The sequence below is a fragment of the Mytilus trossulus genome, chromosome 9 (genome assembly GCF_036588685.1).
Source record: "Mytilus trossulus isolate FHL-02 chromosome 9, PNRI_Mtr1.1.1.hap1, whole genome shotgun sequence".
NCBI lineage: Eukaryota > Metazoa > Mollusca > Bivalvia > Mytilida > Mytilidae > Mytilus > Mytilus trossulus.
In genome coordinates, this window is record NC_086381.1 from 63,926,553 (window position 1) to 63,954,109 (window position 27,557).

General features: G+C 32.0%; 2 protein-coding genes across 2 annotated transcripts in view; both read right to left on the bottom strand.

The window, feature by feature from the left end:
- Window positions 1-27,224, bottom strand: part of LOC134683228 (ubiquitin-conjugating enzyme E2 T-like) — a 29,838-nt gene extending 2,614 nt beyond the window's left edge. Inside the window, exons 1-5 of the mRNA XM_063542399.1 lie at window positions 27,048-27,224; window positions 24,592-24,661; window positions 23,860-23,965; window positions 20,793-20,891; window positions 19,653-19,733 (exon numbers count right to left, since the gene is read on the bottom strand). Coding sequence (XP_063398469.1) covers window positions 19,653-19,733; window positions 20,793-20,891; window positions 23,860-23,965; window positions 24,592-24,661; window positions 27,048-27,156 — 465 coding nt within the window. The 5' untranslated portion in view covers window positions 27,157-27,224. The remainder of the gene's footprint in view (window positions 1-19,652; window positions 19,734-20,792; window positions 20,892-23,859; window positions 23,966-24,591; window positions 24,662-27,047) is intronic.
- LOC134683515 (uncharacterized) lies at window positions 8,993-17,374 on the bottom strand. The gene is made up of 8 exons (XM_063542822.1): window positions 17,223-17,374; window positions 16,168-16,422; window positions 15,007-15,144; window positions 13,785-14,184; window positions 12,622-12,792; window positions 12,132-12,216; window positions 11,587-11,718; window positions 8,993-9,913 (listed from the first exon to the last, which is right to left on the bottom strand). The coding sequence occupies exons 1-8, from the start codon at window positions 17,290-17,292 to the stop codon at window positions 8,993-8,995; spliced, it is 2,172 nt and encodes a 723-aa protein (XP_063398892.1). The 5' UTR covers window positions 17,293-17,374.
- Window positions 27,225-27,557: the final 333 nt, after the last annotated feature.

Here is a 27,557-nt window from a genome sequence, read left to right on the forward strand (position 1 = left end):
AAAATATTTTAGACAAAATTTATTTAAAAAATTTTTTTTTTTTTTCAAAATGGCTACCCTTTTTTGCAATATGCCTGTAACTGTCTGGTGTACAATTTTGCCAAAAAAATATTGTAAAAGTAAAAAAAAAAAAAATTGTGTCAATGATTTTTTTTTTAAATTGGTATATAAAATACTTTGTATCCATGCTACAAGTCATAAAAAAATAAAGATATGCTTCCAGGGAAAATAAAAAGTTACGGGGGTAGAATGACACCCTGTCACACACCCTTTTATGCAGATTTCATGAAAAATGTCAAAATTTTCATTATTTTTTTTTTAAATATCTTAACAAAAGGTGGGATTGTTTCTTTAATGATCATTGGTTTTGCAGCTTCCATGTCTTTGTAATACTTTTTTATCCTTTCAATTAACCTTCTTTATGCTGAGAGGAGGTTACATCAGTTTTGAATATTCAGGAAGTTGACAGTTGACCTATGAGCATAATCATCATTTTCATGGTTAATAATCCTTGATGAAAAAAAAGTCTTTCATACAATAAGTAATCATAACTATTTATCATACCTTGTTTTTTTCACCTCATGTGAAAAGGATTGTCCTACTAATTAATATATATAATAACAGTGTATTATGTGTTTTTGGTGATGTTTTAATTTTAAATTGTATGATTTTTGATATTCTCATGCTCTTGTTTATTGGTTTTGTTGAGTGGTCACTGCTTGGAAATACCTAGATCTTTTAATTGACTGTTGATGTTTATTTTACAAATACACCTAAACATATAGACTATTTGGTAAGGGCTTTGCTCATTGTTGAAGGCCATACGGTGACTTATAGTTGTTAATTTCTGTGTCATTATGGTCTCTTGTGGAGATATGTCTCATTGGTAATCATACATCTTTCTTTTTTAATATGAATAGTGTAATGTTTGATCTGAATGATTGCTGTGAAAGTCTTGGAAGTGCAAAAATCAACATACACATAAATCACTGTTCATGATTTTAATGATGTAGCAAAAAAGAAAATATATATGTAAAATAAATTTTATTTCACATCATATTTTTTTATGTAATTACCATCCACATTTATAAATGTAAACAAAACTCAAGAGCAGACATTTTACAGACAACAATTGATTTTGATCTAGATGGACCATGTCTCAATAATATAAAACAAACAACTGTATTATTTATCAAAATATTATGATAATATAACATCAATTTCCAATACATATCCAGAATGAGAATGTGGATGACTCTTGTAAAAGGACTCACTAGAACATTTGTCCAATTTCATGAAAACTGCATTCTCTGAAAATATATGTGTGAGTGACTTGGTCCAGTTTATTAACCAATAAATTCCTGTAAAAAAGTGTTTAATCCTTAATATTATTCTTTAATTTTGGCCAAAAAAAAATTCCACACTCATTATCACCATAATAGGGTAATACATGTAGTATATTTGTGTCATTGAATTGGCCAGTCACATAAATTTATTTGTTGGTTCATGCAAAAATATGTACTCCATGATACTAAAAGTCTTATTATGTTCATCAAAGGAATTTTTTGTGTTTGTATTCAAATAAATAGTTTTAACATTGAGTCAGATTATGTTACATGTACTCTAGCCTCATTGATTACAAATAGAAGTTTGGTCAACGTCCTCTATCGAGAAATAAACAACTTCATGAACAACTACTGGAGGTCCTTTCAACCAATTTTATAAAAGTATTCTTTATTATGCAAATCATATAAGAAGTATGATAATATAATATCAACATATATATATCCATGTCATTGAGAATGTGGATTAAACTTCAGGGGTGTGGAAATGCTATGCCCGACTCGTACATTTGAACAACCGGACAAGGAATTATTTTTGTCTTGGTTGCCCGTGGACAAGTAAAAAAATATACAAGACATAGTCCAAATCCAACAAAAACATAAAATTAATTTCAAAATGTATAAAGATGTTTAATTTAGGTAAAAGAAACCAATTTTAAGCAAGTAAAAACATCAATGTTCATGACGATAAATATTACATGATACCGGAAATAGATCGATTACCAAAATAAATAAAAATAAGTATGCAAACCCGAGTCGCGTAACATTGCATTGGCTTTGTCCATTGACCCGGGATCGTCGATTAGGTTTTATCCATCATTTACCGGAAGTGTCATTTCTTTAAATTTTGTATCGAGATTCAGATTGATAAATACTTAATAAAAAAGTGGGCAAACAAGACAAAAAGGGTCATGAGTCAAGTAGAAAACCTTAAATGCAAATGGAGGACACAGAGTATTTAAAAAAAAATGGAAGCGAGAATTTCAGACCTCGTGGATATCAGATGGCCCCGGGCTGTCTATGGAAATTTGGAAAATAAATTAAGTTTTTGTCTTATTTATAGATAAAAGGTCAACATTATTTGTTGTCAAAATGGAAAATAGACGGGACTCTTTAATTGCCCATCAAGACAATAATAAATAATCAAGAAAAAAACAAGTGTGTCAGTTGAGAGAGAGATTCACTTGTTGTCGAGTATCGAGTTGCGAGTTAAGAAAATCGAGTTGCAAGTTAAGAAAGTCGAGTTGCGAGTTGCGAAAGTCGAGTTGCGAGTTAAAAAAGTCGAGTTGCGAGTTACGAAAGTCGAGTTGCGAGTTACAAAAGTCGAGTTGCGAGTAACAAAAGTCGAGTTGCGAGCTAAGAAAGTCGAGTTGCGAGTTACGAAAGTCGAGTTGCGAGTTACAAAAGTCGAGTTGCGAGTTACAAAAGTCGAGTTGCGAGTTACAAAAGCCGAGTTGCGAGTTACAAAAGTCGAGTTGCGAGTTAAGAAAGTCGAGTTGCGAGTTATAAAAGTCGAGTTGCGAGTTAAGAAAGTCGAGTTGCGAGTTACAAAAGTCGAATTGCGTAAAAATGTGGAAACTAAAATATTTTAATATTTTGGTGTAACTGTATAACATTTTGGAATGATGATTGCTTATAGAATTGTACATAGTGTTGTTGATTATTTTTGTGGTTTGGACTTTATCTGAGTCTCTTTTAAATATAAAATGGACTAGATAATATCTACGTATAGTATTTTTAAATTTCATACAAAGCACCGTCGTATTAAACGTAAAGGGAGATAGCAGATAACTATAGTACATTATATGTAAAACATCCCTTATGCAGATTTTGTTTAAAGTGGGCTTGTTTGGGGCAGCTGCAGAGCCGGGCAATATTCGTGAAGGACCGCAAAATATATTGTTTGTCAGTGACACTCAAAATTGAGGATGTTAAAATTATATATATTTATACCAGGGACGTATATAGTCCTTGATTTATACATTGGCTAGCTAGAGATAAAGGGGATATGATGGGTGTGAATAAAACCAGTTTAAACCTGCCACATTTTTGTGTCTGACCTATGTTACTCGGAAACTTTAGCCTTTGTTGCTCTTGTATATGTTTTAATTTTGGTTCATCTTTATATTTAGCAGCATATAATGGCGTCTTTATTCTTGATCTATCTAATATTGTGTTTTGGGGGCTGCTCAGGGCTCCCTCTAGGTGTGTGATTTTTCGCTGTGTTGTAGACCCAATTACCTTTGGTTGAATTGTATATTTTGATTTGGTTGCTGTCTCTTTGACCCGTTTTTATTCTTTATTCTATAAATGTAGCTGTCAAAGATACTATTGTAATAACTACATTTGCACCATTTAAAGGTAAGATTTAATTGGAAAGTATAAAATGATTATTGCAACATCGAGATTTTATAAGTATTTTTTTTTATTTAAGTATTGGGTAACTTATTAAACTGAGTCACTTAGGTTGAAACTTGAGTTATATAGTGTTCAAATGTTTGATATTGTCAATTATAAGTTATTTTTAACTTAATAATTAAAACCGGCAAAATAACAAAACTCTTTATAAGTCGCTTTTCTGCTGGAGCTGGTAAAATAGCCCCGAAGGGAGTCGACAAAACAGCCACTGCCATATTTTATACGTTGAAACGAAATATTATTCTAAATAAGTCACATATATTTAATTCAAGACAGGACCTGAACTATAAAATCATTACAAATATCATTGTTAAGTAACATAATTTTTTATATTCATTTACATTTCGTTTAACATCTAGACTTGTAATAATATACAAATGTACATGTAGTTCACTAAATATTTATGTACAGACACATTCTAAAATATACATAACAAAACAAATTTTGTCTCATTTGAGAGATATGAAAAATTAGCAAAAATACTGAAAATATCTCCTTGAAAAACATCTCCCTACAGATCATCTTTGTACATGCTGGACAACTTGTAATGAAATGTTGTTCATCTTCAACTACATTTCTTACAAATCCTTTAAAATGGTCTCTTGTTATATACAAAGTTTTATATCTTGTCTCTTTCTATTTTGAGATCGTGGGCACTGATTCTGATTTTACATATGACGACACTTCATTAAAAAATTGTTTTAAAGATTCATGTAGATTCATTTCTTTAGAAAAAACAAGTTTTTAATTTGAAATAAAAATCTTATTTATTACTCTTTAAATCTATTCTTTTTGTGTTCCAAAATTTTACCAAACTATAAGGAATCTGATGTACAGTAGTTGTCGTTTGTTTATGTAATATATACGTGTTTCTCGTTTCTCGTTTTGTTTATATAGATTAAACCGTTGGTTTTCCCGTTTGAATGGTTTTACACTAGTAATTTTGGGGCCCTTTATAGCTTGTTGTTCGGTGTGAGCCAACTTCCCCCCGGCTCCGTGTTGAAGCCCGTACTTTAACCTATAATGGTTAACTTTTTAAATTGCTATTTTGATGGATAGTTGTCTCATTGGCACTCACACCACATCTTCCTATATCTATATAGCAAAGTTTTTGCTTAACTGACTTGATAACAAAAGTCAAACTTTAAAAGCAAAAACTTCCAAATTATGAATATTTCAGCTTTTAGAAAAAAATCATGTATGTGTATGGATGAATTAAAGCATTCAATATAATTAGTAATAAAATTGAAAATGGAAATAGGGAATGTGTCAAAGAGACAACAACACACCATAGAAAAAAACAACAGCAGAAGGTCCCCAACTGGTCTTCAATGTAGCGAGAAATTCCCGCACCCGGAGGCAAACTTCAGCTGGCCCATAAACAAATATATACTAGTTCAGTGATAATGAACGCCATACTATTTTCCAAATTTTACACAAGAAACTAAAATTCAAATAATACCAGACTAACAAAGGCCAGAGGCTCCTGACTTGGGACAGGCGCAAAAATGCGGCGGGGTTAAACATGTTTGTGAGATCTCAACCCTCCCCCTATACATGTGTACCTCTAGCCAGTCTAGAAAAGTAAATGAACATGTTTTTGTTACACATAAAGGTATCATATAGTAAACCATCTTTCATATTATTATTTTTTTTAATTCTAAACCGATATTTCATAATTGATAATACAACTGAAAAATATAAAGGGAATATATCAAGCTCTTCTAACACATCTATAAAGGTAAAGGTGTTATACCACCATTGATTTTCCCCTATTAGTCTTTGTTAAATTTGCACTTTTCAAAAAATTGTACAGAATTTGTTTTTGTTTTAAATAAAAAAATACTTGGCATGAGTAAAGTTTTATCCTGTCCAGTTCTATAGAAAAAAATGCACATAACATTTCATTGCATATAAGAAAATAACCATCATTGGAAGCTAACCAATCAAATTTCTCCCCTTATTCTATCTGTGCACAAGGTTTAGTCACCATGTAACCTCAAGATTACAAAATTTTCTATAGAAATCACAAATAAAAAATACTGGTGTTTTGAAATACCCAAGACATATGTTTATGACACAGAAATAGTTTTACTGCAATAAAATGTAGCATTAAAAGACTATTTGTTTAACCTAAAATATATTTTAAATTGGATTCATAAAAAAAATTTGTTCATATGTAAAGGTGCTGTAATAAATATTCACTTTCTTTCTGGCATGCTGCAGAGATAGTTTTGAACATTCCTGTAATTTCACTGCCGTTCATAAAAATAGGTTTTATTGTATGGTCATATATATGTTATAGAGTTAAATTACTTGGATTGTAAGATGATGAAGTTCGCAATTTGAATATTGCTTATAGTGATTTTTTGTATAACTCTCCCTTTCCATGCTTAAAAAGTCAATATACATTTTAAACCTAGATACTTATTATTGTAAACACAAATATAATTCTATTATATCTTTTTCGCAATTAAAATGTTCTTTTAAAAGTTTTCCAGGTTTGTTAAACATATTAACTTTGGTTTTAGATAGATTGACCTCTAAACACCATTTTACAGTACAGGATAAACTATCAAGTCGTTTTTGAAAGACTTGCATTGGAACTAGACCAAAAATAACAAGATTTCCTGCATATGTGAGGCAGTCAATTCTGCGGCATCTGGGGTTTCATTAAATGCATCCGGTAAAATTCATTTATAAAAGTCTTGAAAAGGTTGGGATTCAAAATATCCCCTCAGTTAACTCCAATTTGGGAATAAAAATTAGAAGTAAGCAAATTGTCTATTTTAGCACATAATTCACTTTTATTGTACATATCTCTCACGATTGCAATGAAAGTACTACCTATGTTTGGCGGCAAAAACACACGTTTTTCAAAACGATGGATGGAATAATGAAAACGGAAAAGATCGATCTTCAATCGGTCTTAAAAAGTCTACTTCCAGATATCGATGTAGTTTTAAAAAGATCAATCTTATTTGACAAGTGTAAATGCTTAGATCGATCGCCTTTTTTTCCCAGGTGAATATTATATTCAGATATGAAAATAAATCTGCGCATGTTTCGCGTGTTTAAAAATGATAAATGGAATACTCAAAGTAAACATATATTCCGCTATTTTTTATTATCTTCTAAATCAATAAGTTCTATTTGTTTCCTGCAAATCCTCATCTTCAACTGCATTTGCCGTTCGTTATTTAGCGACAGTCTAAACACATATCTTTGTTAAATGACTTGTGATGTATGATCCAAAATAATGATTAATAAATCCATACGAAATTCAATGAGCAAACTATTTTCTCAATGATTTTGCAATGTGTTATAGTTCGCGCGATTTGCATAAGATCGATCTCGTCCATTAAGGATAATTTTTTTTTTTTAAATGCTTCCAGAACTTAACTTATATTAGACTCTTATAAATAAGTATCACATATAAATGTTTCAAATCCCACAATCACGGGAATAACTAAGTTCGGGTACATGCATGTTTTGTTTATCAAATGTGAACCAAACCTGACAATTCGGTGTAAACAAATATTTTTGTAACTCGCAACTCGACTTTCTTAACTCGCAACTCGACTTTTGTAACTCGCAACTCGACTTTTGTAACTCGCAACTCGACTTTTGTAACTCGCAACTCGACTTTCCTAACTCGCAACTCGACTTTTGGAACTCGCAACTCGACTTTTGTAACTCGCAACTCGACTTTCGTAACTCGCAACTCGACTTTTGTAACTCGCAACTCGACTTTTGTAACTCGCAACTCGACTTTTGTAACTCGCAACTCGACTTTTGTAACTCGCAACTCGGCTTTTTTAACTCGCAACTCGACTTTCGCAACTCGCAACTCGATTTTTGTAACTCGCTACTCGACTTTTGTAACTCGCAACTCGACTTTTGTAACTCGCAACTCGACTTTTACAACTCGCAACTCGACTTTCTTAACTCGCAACTTGCAACTCGACGATAAGAAACCCTCGTTGAGAGAAACACCACAAAATCAATAGTTACTATTATTTAGTTTACATTTCTTCAATCACTGTCCTCAAATTTAGTATATGTACCTACTGGCTACAATTTTTATTCAAAAACTGCTGCAAAATTGTCCTTTAGGTTTCTGTCCCATTGATGTTAACCCATTTCCTATTTTTTACACATATAAACAAACAGATTTCATTTGTTTGTGATGCAAAACAGTGCTAAGTAAGAATCATATATTAGCTAACAAGAAATACTATAATATTTATTGGGATCATCAGGGCAAGTAAATTTTTTTCCGGACAAGTAAAATTTTAGGTTTCACTTGCCCGGGGACAAGTGCTCACAACAAATATTTCCACACCCCTGAACTTGCAAAAGTGTTTAGTCTCAAAAATAAATATGGGGCAGATTCAGTTTCCAAGGGACTCACTGAAACGTTTGTCCAATTTCATGAAAACTGCAATCTTTAAAAAAACATATTCCATTAAAACTTCATATAAAACAATTGTTTTGCCCATAGATCAGATTGCTACAACAAATCTTTAAAAAAAAATGTTGAAAAAATGGTGGGGTGGGGATGGGGCAAGATGGTAAAGCATTGGAACTGACAATATTGTTACTTTCATACGACCTTATGAGTCCCCCTCATTTCTGATTTATGGCCTAGCCTAATGCTTATTATGTTGGTTTATGTATATAAATTAAAGTTATCTCCCCTTTATTAAGAATCAGTTGATAACTTAGATAACTATTGACTTATATTGTTACAATAGCACCTACTTTTGTATAAAAGTTCATAATGATCTGATGAAAAATTGGTCAATCAAAATAAAAATCTATATGAGAAATAATCCGTCAGGCTTCAGCAAGTTATCCACCATTATTGACTAAATGGAAAATATTTATTCTGACAGGAAAATACTTTACTTGTTGTGAATTATTTTTTTTCACTCTGTCGAGGCAATCTTGATTTATTGTACAGAAAAGGAAACTGTGACAGACATACAGACAGAGTAATTATTAAACGATGCTGCAATTTTATAACAAATCCCTATTTCTTATATATATTTTAAGTGTGATTACTCTTTGGTTACTCAAAATTTAGTAAAAACTTCACTTTAATCATAATCAACTATTATCAAGGGTTGTTTCAAAAGATTAGATTTTTAGATAGGCATAACCACTTTTTCTATAGAATTATAGCATATAAATATGAAATTTTCTGAGTCTTTAACCACATTTACAGTCTATTCCTCTTTTTCAGAAAAAAACTTCTTGAATACATTTGCTGTTTTCCCTTTCAAACCATGTTCCTGCATGATGGATTTTACGCCATCGTCATTGTTTCTTTTGTAAGCAAGTTCCAGGTGATGAAGATTGAGACCTGTGCAGGAAAGTTTCCTTGCAGTGTCTTTAGAAATAATCTTTTTAACAATGACACTAGAAAAACCCTCTACAATTGACCAATAATTAAATGGAAATAAATCCTTTCCAGAACATGCCTGTTTCAGCTTCAGATGGAACAGTTTGTATAAACTTCTAACATCCTCCTCAGAATTATGAGCATCATAAACAATCTCCAGAAACTTTTGAACTAATGTTTGCTGCTTATAATTTAGAACATCAGCTTTTGGTATTTCACGTTTTGCAATTTTCAAAGTGTCAATGCATCCATAAATTAGGTCATCAAAAGAACTCAGCAGATTAAACTCGTGCAACAAATTTCTTAGTACAGGAACATCATATGAATGGATGTTATGACCAACAAGCACAGGACGAGATTTTTTCTGTATCATTTCAATTAGTTGAAGTAAGGCTGTTCTTATACAAACACTTTCAACTGGAACACCATGGCAATACATTTGGTTTCTTTCAAAAGAGAAAGTAATACAGGTAACATCACTGGCCTGTGATGAAATAAATTGTCGTGGAGACACATAAAGATTAAGCATGTTTGTCCCATCATATGCTGATATTTGTGTAATATCCGAGGTTCTTGATAACCCAGTTGTTTCTAAATCAAAAACAACATAATTGTCTATGCCTTCCAAAGAATATTTTGTTGGAATTTTTTCAATGTCTCTTACCGACACATTTTCTTCAATTTGTGGTTGATATGTTTCTCTTTCTATAACAGCTGCCTTAATTTGTTGAAAGGTTTTCTTATTCTAGAAAAAGACAAAAAGAAAATATTAAGAAATTTTTTTGTTTATAGATATAGGAAGATGTGGTGTGAGTGCCAATGAGACAACTCTCCATCCAAATAACAATTTAAAAATTAAACCATTATAGGTTAAAGTACGGCCTTCAACACGGAGCCTTGGCTCACACCGAACAACAAGCTATAAAGGGCCCCAAAATTACTAGTGTAAAACCATTCAAACGGGAAAACCAACGGTCTAATATACCTGGTTGTATTGTTACATGTACTTTGTAAAATAAATGGGTTATAACTCTTAATAACCATATCATTCTCTTCAACTGTCATCATCTTGTTTTCTATTTTTTGGCAAAATTGCCTATGTCAATTTATATTATAGTTTACCCTTTTTACAATTTAACAAAATTCATGTTAGTTTCACCATGTCCCTGTGCTTATATATTTTAAAGTTATGGTGTTATCATTATTGAGATAACTTCTCTTATAGAATAGAATAGAATATTCTTATTTTCCAAATTAGGGCCCCAGGAGGGCATATGATACACACAATATTATTATAAACAATAACATATGCAATACACACACAATAAAAGATATATAACAAGTGTTATAAAAATAATAAAAATAAAATAATATACCACAGAAAATACACTCAACAAAATAGTAGCAATGTATTATTATTCAATGAATACTATGTTGAAATTGACTCAAGTGCATATTTATATATGCCACATCATGCTTTCAATTGTACAACAGTTGATATACTAAATTTTAAAGACACACACCACCTATTCTTAGCCCTCCTTCCTATCCACATTGAAATTATCACTTCAAAACATTTCGTGTAAGCGAGATCGATATACCTGTATTTATACAGCAGAGGGTACTGCACTGATAAACAAAAATTTTGATGACCTAATAAGGCACTTCATATCTGAGAAACAGGCTAAATATGTCTCCAATTTTAGAATTCAATCATATATGTATGTATTATTAACAAGTGAAACTGAGAGCTACTGCTCACTGATGATTCCCCTGCTGCAAGTGGATAATATTAATAGTGTAAATATATGCAAGTGTTCGGTAAACAGGAAGTTGTCGAGTGATGAATCTGAAAACGCATCACACGGTATAGTTGACTTATATAAATCCTGAAACCAAATTTCAGAAATCCTTGTATTGTACATCCTGAGAAAAATGTGATGAAAATTTTCAACTTGGCTATCATGTGTAAAATCATACAAGTGTTCGGTCAACAGGAAGTTGACAAGTGATCAATCTGAAAGCGCATCACGAGGTAAAGCTGACTTAGATAAACCCTGAAACCAAATTTCATAAATCCTTGTATTGTAGTTCCTGAGAAAAATGCGACGAAAAATAATCATGGGAACGGACGGACTGACTGACTGACAGACTGACGGAAGGACAGAGGTAAAACAGTATACCCCCCCTTTTTTAAAGCGGGGGTATACAAATTAGAAATAAATTGCAGTGAGGTGAGACTTATATTTTGTCCGTGTTGAGGCTTTAGTGTGACTTTGGGATGAAGAATTGCAATAAAAGAGCTGTTCCTTCGCTTTGTGTGTCTTTTGTTTTAAATGTACTTGATACCCCATATCCGTTGTTTTTTATTTATATGGCTGTCATTAATTTGACTAATTATATGCCATGAAGTTTTACCTTTCTTTTAAATCTGTCACGTTTGAAAAGAACTGAGGAGCTATTCTTCTTTTGCCAGAGTCTCTTTCTGTCAATCCTCTGTCCAACTCTTACAGAGATTGTGCCTGGTGACAACAATGCTTTCTTGTTAACCTAAAACAAGGTAAACTAGTGAGAAATGTTTTAGATGACAAAAAACATAACCATCCCCTTAAATTCTATATTTGACCTTTAGATCGGGTCGCATGAAGGTTAACCACACACTGCTTTATATTCAAACAATTAAAAACCAAATTAACATCATTTACCAGGGTATGTGTGGACAAGCATTGCTAAGAAAAAGTTGATTAAAAAAAATACAATAACTTCCAATTTGAAATTGATCACCTTTGTAAGGTCATTCACCTTTGCATCAAATTTGGCAAAAATCACTGTATCAGTTTTTAAATTATTGTTGAGAAACCTAAATTGACAGGTCAAAACCATTATACTATGTTTATGTTACATGGGGTAAGATGAAAGAGGAATTACACAATATTTATAATATATAAGCTGTAACACAATACCTTGTTAACCCAGGTATAACCTTCATTCTTCTGAAGAACTGCAGCTGAAACTCTTGCTTTTAATGAGCTGGTTCCACCATATGATCTACAAAAAGAAATTTCACAAATTTCAGTCATTTTAAAGTTTATATTGTAAAGCAGCTGTCAGAAAATAATAAACTAGCTAAAACAAGTGAAACTGCGAGCTACTACTCACTGATGATACCCCCACTGCAAGTGGATAATTTTAATAGTGTAAAAATATGCAACTGTTTGCACTGTTGGTTATTTTTTGTTTATACAATGCTATAAAAATGAAGGATTGTTTTACATTTGATCATAGTTTAAAAATAGAATTCTGCTAAGTCAGTTTCTTAAATAGTCAATTTTCATTTGACGGACAAACAGCAATCATCTCCCTTCAAAAATGAAAGACCTCTATTCTTTATTGCTATGTTTGTTTGGGTGGATGTTACTGAAAGGTTATAATCAATGTTTTTTAGTTACTGACCTATTTTTTGGAGCCTTGCTTGCCACTATATTGTTGAAATTTTCATTGCTCTGTGTTGAGCCTAAATCTACAAGTTGGCTTGATCTTTTCTTGTAATTTTCTGTCATTGTCTCTAATTGCTTACGCAGGTTTTCATTTGACAATGGTTCACCTTTTGGGAGATGTTTATATCTGAAATGATATAAAAGAAAATAGTTGAAATGTCATACATTTATATGTATGTTGATTTATGGCAATGTTTCAAATAGATCTAAACTGTACAATTTTATTTACCACTTAGTTACATAGTTGAATATTCCTTAAGCTGCTGAACTGTGTGTTATTCATTATGTATTGTAATGAATTTTTTTATAACAAGGATTTTGATTGGACAACCTCACATATCCTCAGGGGGTTAAACTGATGAAGAACCTGTTGGATGAAGTTTTTTGCACTGTGCAGCAGATGACATTTCAAAATTATAAAATATAAAAATTTCTTAAAAAAATAAAGAGTAAATGTGCATAACAAAAACTGTGTTGTATTTGAATATTTGGTCTTAAATTTTTACATGTATGTTACCAGAAAACTAATTTTGTGATAATAATATCACGAATGGAATAGTCCATTAGCAAGTATACTAGTATATTCAAATACAACACAATTGTTGTTTAATTCCAGGAAAAATTATTCTTCAAGAAATCTTTACAAGTCATTTTATTGTCTGTAAATTATTTAGGAGGTCCTAGTTAATGATGCTATACCATAAGTTATCTACGTTCATATCTGTAGATAAGGATATTTTAACACCCTGAGGCGTAGCCGAAGGGTGTACAGGGTACTAAAGGGTGTTAAAATATCCATATCTACTGGTATGAACTTAGATTACATATTTATCCCTGGTCTAAGTCCGAATCGGTTGAGTTTTATGAAAATTCGGGTACAAAGTGTAAGGGCATTGGAATTTTATTATCTTTATAGAATGAGCGGATGTACTTGTTTTATTGTATATTGTTTTTTTCTGCAGTTTTATGACAAAATTGGTTGTCAGCATTTGAAATAGCAATATGAGAACAGCTCCCAAACTTAAATTTTGTTCTGACATAATATCACTCATAACAAAAACATTAAAAAGACTTTCTTTTATATGTATAACATCCTTTAAATTTAGTTAAAATTAAAACCTGTAAGTTTCTGGTTGCTTGGAATATGTGCACCAATCCCCAGAACAGCCTGAATGGTCTCCAAATAGGCGAGGAACTATACTGTCTAATCTTTCACAAAGATCATTCTCCTTTGACTGGTTTGAACTTATGGCATACATATAACATCTAAGTATGTATGGAATGACTCCTTTCCCCTTCAGCTCTTTGTACTTATTTGCTGCTGCATACAGTTGTTTCGACAGATTTTTCTTGACATGGTTTTTGTCGTCTCTTTTTTTTATGTTTGCAAACTTTTGCTTTAGCCTTGATGATGTTGTAGAGTCATTGTCTGTGTGAATTATGCCGACTGTGCACCCTCTGTTGTCCATCCTAGTAACCATTGATAAAGCCATGTCAGGCTCCATGGCTTTACTTGATCCTGTAACAAAAAAGGACATTGTAAATACTACAATTACTTACATGAGAACTATTTAAGATGACTGAAACATATTTCATCTCCCTTTTTTTACAAGTTACTTAAAAAATTATATATTTGTTTGACATAATGACCGTGGCAGATCCAGGGTGTTTGAACCCAAATTATTTTTTTAGACGATCAATGCATTTGAATGGGGACATATAGTTGGAACCCCTCCCCCCTTTGCCCTGGGTTGGGAATCCCCCCCACCCCTTTTTAAAATGGCTGGATCTGCCCCTGTTGGGATATGGTCAACATACATACTTGGTTTGTGAGTGCATAGCCATAAGGTGGTGTTATGACTATGCAATCATAAACTAAATATCATTGTCCTTTTTTCAATGAAAATAAAAAAGTTGGGTTTTTTGTAACTGTTATAATTAAAACTAGACTCATTCAGATGGAACTTTGTGGGCCTGCTGTGAATAATGAGTAGAAAATATTTTGTATCTTTACCATTATGGACATTAGTTGTCAACTAAAACCAATGTATTATGTATGAAATCATAATGATTCTCCAGATATATAGGGGACACAAGTTGTTAGAGGCGGGCATACTATAGGACAATTGCCATTTTGAGTGTTTGCTATAAAAAATTGTCTGTAGGTGCTAGTCATGGTCACACCTTGTGATATTCTTATTGTTGTTGGAATGATGAATTTGCATAAACTAAAACAGATCCTGGATAAGGAGACCTTCTCACAGAAATCTGGATTAACCTAAATCATCGTTATTGGATTTTGCTTAAAAAAGACATTTAAAAAAAATTGTTGTTTGTGTACCATGCCAATTACTGTTGCATTGATGATTTGGAACTGTTTCCTTTCTTCCCAAATGATGCTGGCATATACTGCATAGTTTACTTCTTACATCATAGTCTAGAACTTTACCAGTCTTTACACCAACTAGACTGGAATGTCCTGCAAAAATACAAAGTCCATGTCATTCTTATGCACATTAGAAAAGGTTAAAAACAGTTTCTGATAATTATATTCAAAAATGAAAATACATGAATAATGTCTGAAAAATATGCATTGTCCCTTTACGCCGACATTTTACCCCTCGCTAAAATATTTGTCATAAGGGCCAAGTTCTAGCCAACCCATGGTAAAATCTTGATATATTGAAGCCCCATAAATTATTTCTTTAAAAAATATATGACACAGATGTAAATATGAGTTTTGCTTAGCTTTTTTTGCTGTTGAGCCATAAGTTGCAAATAAACATAAAAGTTCCAATATAGCAGGTACATCTGACATCTGTTTCTGTTAGAATATCAAAATCTAACTTATTACCAAATTTCATTGAAATAAAATAGTTGCTGATAATTGGACCTTAAATTAGGCTGTTAGTTTTCTGGTTTGAATTGTTTTACACTGTCATTGCTTGACCTTTTGTGGACTATGTGGTATGGGATTTGCTCATTGTTGAAGGCTGCACAGTGACCTATAGTTGTTAATTTCTTTGTGATTTGTCTCTTGTGCAGAGTTGTTTCATTTGCAATCATACCACATCTTCTTTTTAATACTTAACAGATTACTGTAGGATAGAATGGCCTATATTTTAGTGAACCCAAATGTACAGTTCTACTAGTTATTTCTATGGAAAATCTTTTGAACAAGTATATTGGTCTACCATGTAAAGTAGGTTGAATATGGCCCTAAACAAAAAAAAACTAAACCATGATCGTGAGGAAAGGAAAGATATACAGAGGGACAGTGGTAAACCTATATGTACCAATTACTTTCATAGTTGAAACCTAAATAGTTATTTTGGACAAGTTTATTGATGTGTAAAGGTGACAGAATTAAATATCACACATGTTTTACATAATTTCCTTCTGACTTGATTCAGTTTATAAGCAACTCAGAAGCATTTACACATCAATAAACTCCTCAATTGCCATTTCTACATGTATAATATTGCTGATGTTGACTTGATACCTGTGTTACTGTTATATTGCCAACCAGAGCCTCTTGTTTGCCAACCAGCGTCAAAACTGCATTCCAATTCATTAGTTGGAGAAATAGCTTTTTCTTCTGCACTAGCAGTTTTGCAGGAATCAGATGCCTCATCAATAAGTGACAATGCTATGCATTTCTCCTTCTTTTTCAGTGTCTTAGGATCAGGTGGGGGTATGTTGCATGTGCTGAGAAAATTCACAACATGATCAGGACCCATTCCAGAGTGCATCATTGCTGAAATCATTATAATTTACTATAATTATTAATTTTTACTACCTACATGTACATACTGCATATAGATATCTTTATCAATCAAATCAATTACAAATCAATAAAAGAGCAGGTGACAATTGAAAGCACTATTACCTACTTGTAGCGAGCAGATAAAACTCAATATCATAATTCATTATGACTTTTTTAATGTTCAAGCAGAATTACAAAGAAAATACAACTTCCTTACTTAAAATCAATTTAAGCCCATACATAAAATAAATTATTGGTTGCTGTTTACTGCGTAACTAGTCATGCTAATGAGGTTATGAAGATAGGATTTTTTTTCTGAAAGATGCCAAAAATCCTCTGAATTAAAAATAGTGTTCTATAAATAGAATAAAGAATGTTGTCCTGGAAGTGATGAAATATTTTTCTTAGTTTTACGTTAGACAAGTTTTTAATAAGAAAGAACTTTATATCATATGTACAGCCACTGCAGTTATTTTTAATAGCTACACTGTAAGCTTTGTTCAATTCAATTCAATAGTTTATTGGAAAAAGCCGCGTGATTAAAATACAGACAATTGTAAATGAAATAAAGATGCATGTAACAACAAGTCATTAGCCAATTTGATGCTTTAAATATAGACATGTTAGAAATCATTGATGTAAGTAACACTGTAAATAATAAATTAGACTACACAGTACCAAAATTTCAACACCTCATACCCTTTTTATGGGTTTAAAAGAAACTACTTTAAAAACATTTACATGTCAGAATGATAAATGAAGTACAAAATATTAAAGCTTTTTGCACTTACCAAGAGCGACTTTTGAGTTAATATCAAATGCTCCTTTCTCATTCCGCTTGCCTGTAGATATCAGTTTCATACCAGAGCATATCTGACATACCACCTCCAAAAGACTACCTAAGCCGTACCTGTAAGATAAAAATTTGATATAGTTATTATAATGAACCGTAGCTTACATCATTTTGTTTTATCGGGAGGCCAAACTTAAAATATGTGTTGTTTCCCCTATCAGACAAAAAATATATTTACTGGGACTGGGTAGGTAAAAATAATAAACAAAAAACAAATATAATATATAGCAACTAACAACTGAATTACAGGCTCCTGACTTGGTACAGACACATACAAAATGTGGCGAGGTTAAACATTAATCCAACTTGTGTCAAAAATATAAGAAGGCTATATATATAAGCTATTAATATATGTGTGTTTTTTTTCATGAAAAAAATATTCTGACCCCTAATTTGATGGAACCAATTATTGTAGTCTAGAAGATGATTTTTTTTAAATTTTGAATCCAGATTTCCTTGTAAATACAAGAACATGTAGTGTTGAATTTTGAAGAAGAAAAAAAACTTAAGATTGATGGTTTTAAAACTAAAATAAAAAAAAATCTAGAAAAAAAAACCAGTCCAAACCTCTTGAAAATTTTGGACAGCACCCCTCCTAGCAAATGCCTTTTAAAACTTCAACCCCCCCACACACACACACCAATGTACATCCCAGACAGAAGATGTGTTGAAAGAAAAAGAAGAGAGGGTATACATTTGTTCATATTGGTTACATTTATAGAAAATGAACCATACTCTATACACTCTCTCAGACTCTGTGTTACTAATAAATAGGTGATTCTTACCTCTTTTTTTTTTATAGAATTCTAAAAATAGTATCTTTCTAACCTCAAAACTATCATTAAAGTTAATTATGCTATTGTGCATACACCTCAGTACTGAAAATGCCAAATTTATTTCTTGTCCCTTTTTATGTAGGGGGTTTCATTTTGATGCAGTGCAGTGACAAGTATATAGTGTCAGAAAGTGAGAAACTAAACATTTATGTATCACAGCTATGTATATGTTTCATAGACAGTCCATTCTATAAGCTATATAACATGTCAGGAACTGAGGAATGTTTTATATCTAACTTGATTTTTCATAGCTTGCCTTAGTCCAAATAATTATGAATTTCCTACAAAGTACAAGGGTTTAGATTGAGAGAGAAAAAATGTAATGATTTCTGACAGCAAGACATATTTGAAGATGAATTGCAATCATATTCTATTCCTACAAACTTCACATGGTCATGATGGTTTACATAGTTTTGTAAAAAATGAAGGGGTGCTGAAAATTATTGTTTACCTCATTTCACCAACTAAATCCTTCAGATGGAGTGGGGTGTTGCATCTGTTGCAGAAGAGTTGTTCCGCTAGAACTTCCAACTCAACAACCCTCCTGCCTTCATTCCATGAGATGTTTTTACTCTGTCCGATATCAGTTGAAACCGTAACATTCGAGGCAATGTTTTCAACTAATACCGGTGTCTGTTCTTTTGTCGGTTCCAATGGCATTTCTCCCCTCGAACCGTAATTATGGTCTCCCCATTGAATCAAATTAGCACTCTCATTCAAAGAGTCCATCCTTGTTGATTTTTTAAATTTATCTTTCCTTATAAACCGACCGCGAACACGAAGGCGGTCGCGGTCGTCTGCCATTTTGTTGTTTATCTTGTCTACGGATTGCGTAAAAAAAGAATCGGAACCGATTTTAATTACGCAAAATGCACGTGCTATAATAGGTCATGTGATACCCGTCCGTCTCTACCTTAAGTTCAGTATTTTTGTCATTTTACTTTTTGGTAAGAAATAAACCTGAAGCAAACGAATATCAATATATCTGATTATTTAATAATATTTTTGGCTGAGTAAATCTCCATGTAAATTCTGTAGCTGCTTTCAAATACAGTTTTTTAATCACAACTCTACAAAACAGAGCTTACTCATCTTTTATTTCTTTTTTGAATATTCCAAAATCAAATCCAGTCCTTTACATGTACATTTATACTTAAGCAAAGCAAGCACATGCCACAGTTCAACTTTTTTTAAGCGTAAAACCATTAATGTCACATGTGGAGAAGATCTTTTTCCCCTTCCAGAGCACATGAGATTGCCCCAGTTTTTTTGGTGGTATTCTAGTTACTCAGTCGTTAGTTTTCTTTGTAGTGTTATGTATTCTGTTGATTGTTTTTTTGTCTTTTAGTCGTTTTTACATTTTTTTGTCATGAAATCTTCAATTTGCTTTGGACTTTTGAGTTTGGTATCTTCCCCTCTCTTCTACTGTAGTATGACATACTTTGTGTACTAGTTTGGTATTTTCCCGCTCTCTTCTACTGCAATATGATATACATGTACTATGTGTACCATAGTCGTCCAAAATTACTTACATTTTTCTCTACAGCATGTTGTTTAGTCCAGTGTTTGGCATTTTCTATGTACAAGGTCTTGTTATATTTATATTCATTAGACTGCAACAACAAAAAATATGAGTGAAGTAGGAAAAAATGACTAAAAAAGACAATTTAAAAAAAGATCATAAAAATATCAAATATATATGGCATACTGATATTTTCATTTTTTTAGGATCAAAATTTGTTTCCCCTTTTATAAGAATAAAATTCAATTTTCAAACATCAACCACTTTCAAATGAAACATTTTTAGTCTTATTTTTTTTAGCATGTTCAGTGCCAGGATCACATTATTCATGCATTTATGCATATAACAAAAACAGTTTTCAATATCTTCCAAGTTCTCCATCCCTTTACACAAACAAATGATGGAGAATAACAGTAAATATTTCTAATAAAGTTGTACCAAAAAAGTTAATCCCTTTTCTATCTTTCCAATATAGTATAGTAAATGTTCTAAGCTTTCATGAAATACAACAAAAATTGGGGTACATCTCCTTGGTTTTATTCATTGTATGCCTAGTTCACATATACATTTTATTCAAATTGAATTCGAATCAGATACAAAGTGAATTGCCTTATCCTTTTCACACACTCTTCCTTAATAATTGGAATCAATTCTATGCTAATTCGCATTAATCAATTTGCATTAGAAATCCGATTTTGTTGATACAAATTAAAAGTTAACATCGTTTGGACAGGAACGTAAAAATGACGCCCATTGCAATTAAAATTAAAATTTAGGTTTGGACGTAAAACGTTTCGAATGCAAATTAAACTATTTTGAATTAGTTAATGCGAATCGATTTGAATTAAGTGTGAACACAGTAAAAGAGACAATTTGGGAAATATTTATTGAAATGATACATTATCTGTCACTAGGATTACATGTAATGGTCAACATGGTCAAGTACTGTAAAGTGAGTGTAAAATTTCACGATTTTCATTCAATAAGGTATACAAAATTTGGGGGATTCAAAACTTATATCAATTCCTTTGCATGTGCATTTTTTAATTGGTTGAATATTTTTTGGTGATTTTGTTCTATCTGCGAAAATTAGTAAAAATTAACACAAGAAAAAAAAACCTGCTATACGGTATAAGTTTATTGTGCTTACAATATCAGCCATAAGTGGATCTTCAGGATTTGGTTCTGCCATTAATAACTGTATACTGGTTAACACTGTACTGATGTTTAAACATGGCTTCCATGCCCCCTATAAGAATAAAAGTATGCTGGTCAACACTAAACTGATGTCTAAACATGGCTTCCATGCTCCCAACAACAATAGAAATATTCAGTAACCACTGTGATTATGTTTAAACATGGCTTCATGCCCCCTATAACAGTAAAAAAATATGATGATGATAGGAGTTTTTAACAACCTTGACTGGCTAAACAGCCCTCCCACAGCCATTTGGTCAACACTGTACTGTTGTTTATACATGGCTTCTGTGCCCCCTTAAACAATAAAAATATGCTAATCAACACTGCACTGATATTAAGCATGGCTTCCATGCCCCCGATAAATTATAACAATAAAAAATATGCCGATGATAATAGGAGTTTTTAACAACCTTGACTGGCTAAACAGTCCTCGAACAGTCGTTTGGTCAACACTGTATTGATAATTTTACATGGCTCGCATGTCCCTATAAGAACAAAAAATATGCTGATCAACACTTAACTGATATTTAAACATTGCTTCCATGCCCTCTGTAACAATAAAAAAAAAAAAATTCTTAATAACATAATTATCATCATACTATCAGTCAGAGGTACTTCTGTGGATTCATTTATTTTCGTGGGTATCAATTTTCGTGGATAGAGAAAAAAGACGTTTCGTGGTATACGTAAATTCGTGGATCGCTGATTACAACAGCAAAAAAATTAGATACGTTATTTCGTGGATTTCTTTTTGATTTAAGAGATCATATAACCTCCTTTTGATCAATAATAAAACAAACAAAAAAAAACGAATTCATTGAAAAAGTTTTGAATTGTCATAATCCACGCTTGGTCATTCTAGGTTAAAGTGTTCATTGATAACTTCAATTACAATAATGAACAGAGACAACTAATTATTTGTTTGTTTTACAATTTATAAAGTCTCCTCTGAATTTTATAAAGCATTCAAAACTTTATGATTGAAAGCTCATTACCCTAATCAAGATATAATAAACAGTGATATAAGGTGTGAAAATTAATGTTTCTGTCACAAACAATATTACCTACGGGCAATATCCCCGTACTTAATCCTATTGATTTTTAATCACTGGTAAAACAAACTATGACACAGTAATTAACAACTTGCAGTTATTTTCCATGAACAGTTTTAATCAATTTTAAAGAGTGAATTTTTACGAAATTCGATATATTTATTATAGATTTAATCAAAATACTTGTATATTCTTACAATAAAACACACATGTTATGTTACAATGTTTACCGCTAGTCAACACTATACTAGAACTGCATTACATAACCAGAAATAAACATCCAACTCCATACACATTTTTCGGGATTATTCTTCGTTGAATTCTTAAATTCGTGGTTTGCTGTGACCCACGAAACCCACGAAAATTGGTATACCACGAATAAAAATGAATCCACAGTACTTGTACAAGTAATTTTTATTTACCATGTTTACTTGAAGAATAAAAAAAAGTAAATTTGTATGATACTTCTTCAGGTGAATTTTATTTACTTGTATACTGTCAGGTTAAAAAAATTGACTTAAAACTATGTCCCTTATACATTCAAGACTTTTTTTATTTATTTAAGTGAAAAGGCCATCTTATCTTCATTTCTTAAATTCTTAGGATTTCTTTGATCTAATAAAATTTTAATTTGTCTGCCTATTGCAGATGTCTTTACTAATCTTTTAAGTGTAACTTCATGGACAATGAAAATCCAATTTGTCTGTTATCTTCAGAACACTGGTCATTTACAAGCCCCAAAGGAGCAATTTTTGTAGGCTTTGCGCATATACTTAAGATCTCTGCACAATCAGTTTCTTTAATGAATTAATGAAATTAAACATTGAACTCTAATAAAAAATTATGACTTAACCTGGGAGGCATGATTTTTTATATCAAAACTTGAGAATTTGGTGGGATTGTAAAAAAAAATTAATTGTATGAGTAAATTTTGGAGAAAATTAAGACGGGAGATTATTCAAACATTATAATTTACTTATATAATTTTATTTAGCCGCCCTGACAGAGGTTACTCTGATATGATAGCTTTCCTATCTATTGTGACACAAGTGGGAAGTTACTTCATATCAAATATCAATAAAAGTTAATGGCTGATTTTCAGCATTGAAATTCGTCAAAGTCACAAAATTTATCTTTCCGACCCAAAATCATTAAATTTTTAACTCAAGTTGGAACATTTTTATGAGGTTGCATGGTTGGATAAATTCCTTACACTGAATTCCAAACAATGTCCATTCCAAGTTTTGAATACATTAAACCATGAAAAAAGCATTTAATGCCAAATTAGTATAACAGTACATGTACAATGATGTATGGCTTCAATTCTTCATTAAAATATGTTTCAAACTAAATTTCAAATTCAAATAAAATCAGTATTTCAAGTGATTATGGCCCCTTATTGCAGCATGCTTAAAAAGAGAAGCAGCAGAAACCCATTTTAAAGTCTTTGGTTTGACCCATCTTGGATTTGTACCCATGACATCCTGCACTTGAGGTTAACATACTTCCACAAGACCATAGAGGCAGTGCAATAATTGACTCTTGAAAACTGATAGAATTGGCAAGTAATAATTTCATGTTTAGTTTAGAAGGAGGTTTGATAGTCCATCAACCAATTTATTTTCGCAGATACTTTATTTTGTGTTTTACCCTTTCTACTCCACTTTGCGGCTATTTAATTTTGCAATTTTCTAAATTACTAGATATAGTTTTTAAAAAAAGAAAGAATCCAAACTTCACGACGATTTATATTCTCGTTATTTTTCTACTCACGAAAATAAATTAGTTGCGAAAAATAAGTTGGTTTACAGTATAAAGAAAACATTTTGAACATTTTTTTCCTCAGAGTAAGAGTATTTTTTAACATTGTGTTTTACTATTCAAAGAAATGATAAAGAGTTGCTGAACCAAGGCATCCTATGTTTATTGAGGTTTGTGTGTAACATAAATGACAATGACATGTACCTTTGGAGGCATTTTCAATGTATCTAGACATATTCTTCCTCCTGTATCTATATTTGGATGGTAGATAGGGGTCACAAACCGAACTTTCGGTGGTTCAAAAGGATACCTGAAATAAAGAAAAAAAAAGTTTGGTTCTGTCACAAAAAAAAATCATTACATGTATGATCATTTGCTATCTAATTAACAAAATGTACAAAGTAATGAACTTTTTTCCATCTACACAAAACTTTACATCTAGCATGTAGATGTAAAATTTTAAGACAAAATGTGGCTATTGCAATCTGTTTGAAACAATAATTATCATTCGATGTTTACAAACACGAACATTTTGAAGGGTTAAATTCTACACTCCACCAGTCTGTAACTTACTAAGAAAGCCATCATTTTGAATTTCAAATTTTGTATTTGTTTTTATGTAAATATTGTCTCTTTGACATATTCTCCATTTCAATTCCCAATTTCATATTTGTTTTAGCAATATTTAATTTTACATGAAGTGTATTGTAAATTCAGAATTTAAACGATGCTTTTTTTACTGCACTAATCATGCTAATATTATTATAATTATCAATTTTATTTATTTTACCCTGAGTAAATCATGAAAGCAAATTCTTTTTGTGTCATCTCATTTTTTGCATAAATATAGGATAAATGTACATGATGACATATAAACATTCCAATCAACCATTGTTGTCAACTCTGAATTTACAATATCACATCACAAGATCTAACCTTTCAGGAATCTGGATTTCTAGTGTAAAAATACCATTATGGTAAGGAGTACCCTCTCCACCAAGAATTTCTGAAATTGGAAAGAAAAAGTTAAGAGTGAGCAGCATCATTAATTTTAACCCTCTTTCTACTGGTATTTTTTCAAGGTTGCATTTTGTGTGCCACAAATATGACAGCTCAATGTCAGTGACATCACACCATATATAATAACCTTTACATTTGGGACCCATTGAAGGAAAATATTACACTGTTTAATCTTTGGTCTTTAATTAAAAAAGATATACCGCAATCATGAGAAGCTTGCATTAATTATAACATGGACATGCGTGTCCCTCTGGCACAGCCTTTTTTTTGTGGACACATGTGTCCATCCCCTAGCAACTTTCCAGCAAGAGGGGTAAATATAAGTTACCTGGTTACACTACATTTTGCACTACTATTAGTCATGTTACATGTATTATGTTTTCCTAGATTAACCTAAAATTTTAACTCTATGCATTTGGTTTTGAATAGTTATCAAAGGTACCAGCTGGATTTGGTTTTGAAATACAATGAATCCGAGTCCGCCCGAAAACACGTTGACGCCCATTCTTGTTCGCCCCCTTTCACTTTTGCACCCAAATTCTGTTGGCACACTACACATTCTCACCCTTTTTATTGATTTTGTCAAGGATTTGGATAGTTAGAGGTTTTGTGTTAAATAATTTTGTTATCGAGTTTTAAATAAATCTTTATCATGTTTTGATAAGAGAACGTATTGCTAGCTTTTACATGTACATGTGTAATTATGTTTTCATTGTTTCACAATAAAGTAAGATTCTGACTACCCTAAGTATTTTTTGTTAAATACATCTTAATCATGTTTTGGTAAGTGTATTGCTGTAAATAGAGTTTGTCATTGTTTCAAAAATAAATTGACAATCTGACAACGTCTTTTTGTGTTAAATAACTCTTGATTGTATTTTGGTACATTAAGTGCATTGTTTTTATTCAGGAAAATATTATTTATATTGACGTACATATACATGTAAAAAAATCTTATAATACAACTGGAGTTTGAATAAATATTGGCCTCGAACGTGTAGGGTGCAAACAGGCCTAGGGTGAGAACATGCGAGGTGGGAACGTGTAGGATGTGAAAGTGTATTGGGCCCAAACAAACCTAATACCAAATACAATGTAGGAGGATAGTTACATGTGGGTGTACATTTACACTGTACACGGTACATGGAGCTTTACGATGTGCCAATTTGTCTTGATCATGATGATACCAAATTATTTTCTCTGGGGCTGATTTGTCTCAACACCAAAAACTCAACATTTTTATGCTTCATAACTTGTCACTGTGACGGTGGTGTTAACTTTACAACATAATCACAAACATACTGACAGTGACATCTTCTTCTTCTTTAGGTACATGTATACAATATTCAATCGACTTTGATGATTACATACTGTTCGCATACTTATACTATTTACAAAATTTTTATCCCAATTTAAACAAAATATAATTAAAGTGCAATGAAATGTCAAATTTGTGATTAAAACTATGTACAATAAATTGATGCTTTTAATTAATAGAACATTCAGCTGTTCTTTGAAGCTATCAATGGATGGTGCTTGAACTAGTACCACAGGGAGCTGGATCCACTGTGGTATTGTGTACGGAAAGTATGAATGTCTGTATGAGTCTTTTGATGTATGGATATGCCTATATGAGAGTGTATGGTTTTTTCTTGTTCTTGAGTCTGCTTTTATGAGTATGACTGATGGAATAGCAACAAGGTGGTATGATTTGTACATCATTACCAATCTTGTGCGTAGTCTGCGTTCTGCTAATGATGGTAAGTTTAGTGTAGTAAGCATGTTTGTAACACTGTATTATGGAATTTATTGCAGACATACATGTACCGAGCAGCTCGTCATTGGACCATCTCAATTTTGGATACCGATGCGGTTGTGTGAGGGTCCCAAACTAATTAACAGAACAGGAATATTCAAGTTTGGGTCTGACGAGTGCTTGGTCTGCCTGGGATTTTATGTGTGGATTTGTTGTTTTTAAATTTCGTTTTAGAAAACCTAGTGATTTGTTTCCTTTGGATGTAATGTCATTTATATGTTTGTCCCACTTTAGGTTTGCCTTAGTCCAAATAATTATGACGTCTTGAAAAGCTATTATAATTTTTTCTTTCACGCCTTACATTGACGTCGATGTAAGGCGTCAAAGAAAAAAATAATATTAGCCTTTCAAGACGTCTTAATTATTTGGACTAGGTTTGCCTGTATTATAGTGTATTGTGACACCATTGTACTTAACTGATGTTACCATGAAATTCTTGACATCATAATAAAACATAAAAATCAGTTGAAAAATGGCAGATTTTAACCTTTAGATACCCCTGTCCCCCTTTTTTCCACAGTTTGCATACAAGAATTATTTGAAAATTATGAATTACGCGCTTGTAACAGATCTATCCTTTCATCCTTGGACCAGCAGGATATTCCATATGGTGGAGATTCAGATAACATTTCTAGTTCCTTTTTCATTCTTCCTGATCTTTGCATATTTGCTGATGTTTCTAAAATTTTGGTAAAAATCAAACAACCCGCAATTTTTTTAACCGGAAGTTGTATTTGACCAAAATTGGAAACAAATGCGGAGCAAGACGATAGTCATTTCGTACCTTCTATCCTACATGTACATCCTTTCGTACCCATGATCAACAGAGGGGGGATATGACCTTTAACGGGACTCCGGATCCGGGTGTTTTTAAGCTCTTGATTTCGGGATTGACCCTTTCGGATTCCAGGAATTCTTTTTTCCAATTTCCGGACCTCGGGATTTTGTGTTTTTAAGCCCGGGATTTCGGGATCAGGACCCCTCCTATCCCGGGCCCCTCATCAACACAATTTCATCAATAAACTAAATAACATAAATCATCATATATTTGTGAAGCGCTGAAAAA

What these genes read in the sequence shown, in the direction of transcription:
- LOC134683515 (XM_063542822.1), bottom strand. Translation starts at nt 17,292, where the DNA reads ATGAAACTGATATCTACAGGCAAGCGGAATGAGAAAGGAGCATTTGAT. An exon ending in GCAATATAACAGTAACACAG is followed by an intron (nt 15,145 to 16,167) that starts GTATCAAGTCAA and finishes GTATTTTTGCAG; the next exon opens with GACATTCCAGTCTAGTTGGT. An exon ending in AAGCAACCAGAAACTTACAG is followed by an intron (nt 12,793 to 13,784) that starts GTTTTAATTTTA and finishes ATATCATTTCAG; the next exon opens with ATATAAACATCTCCCAAAAG.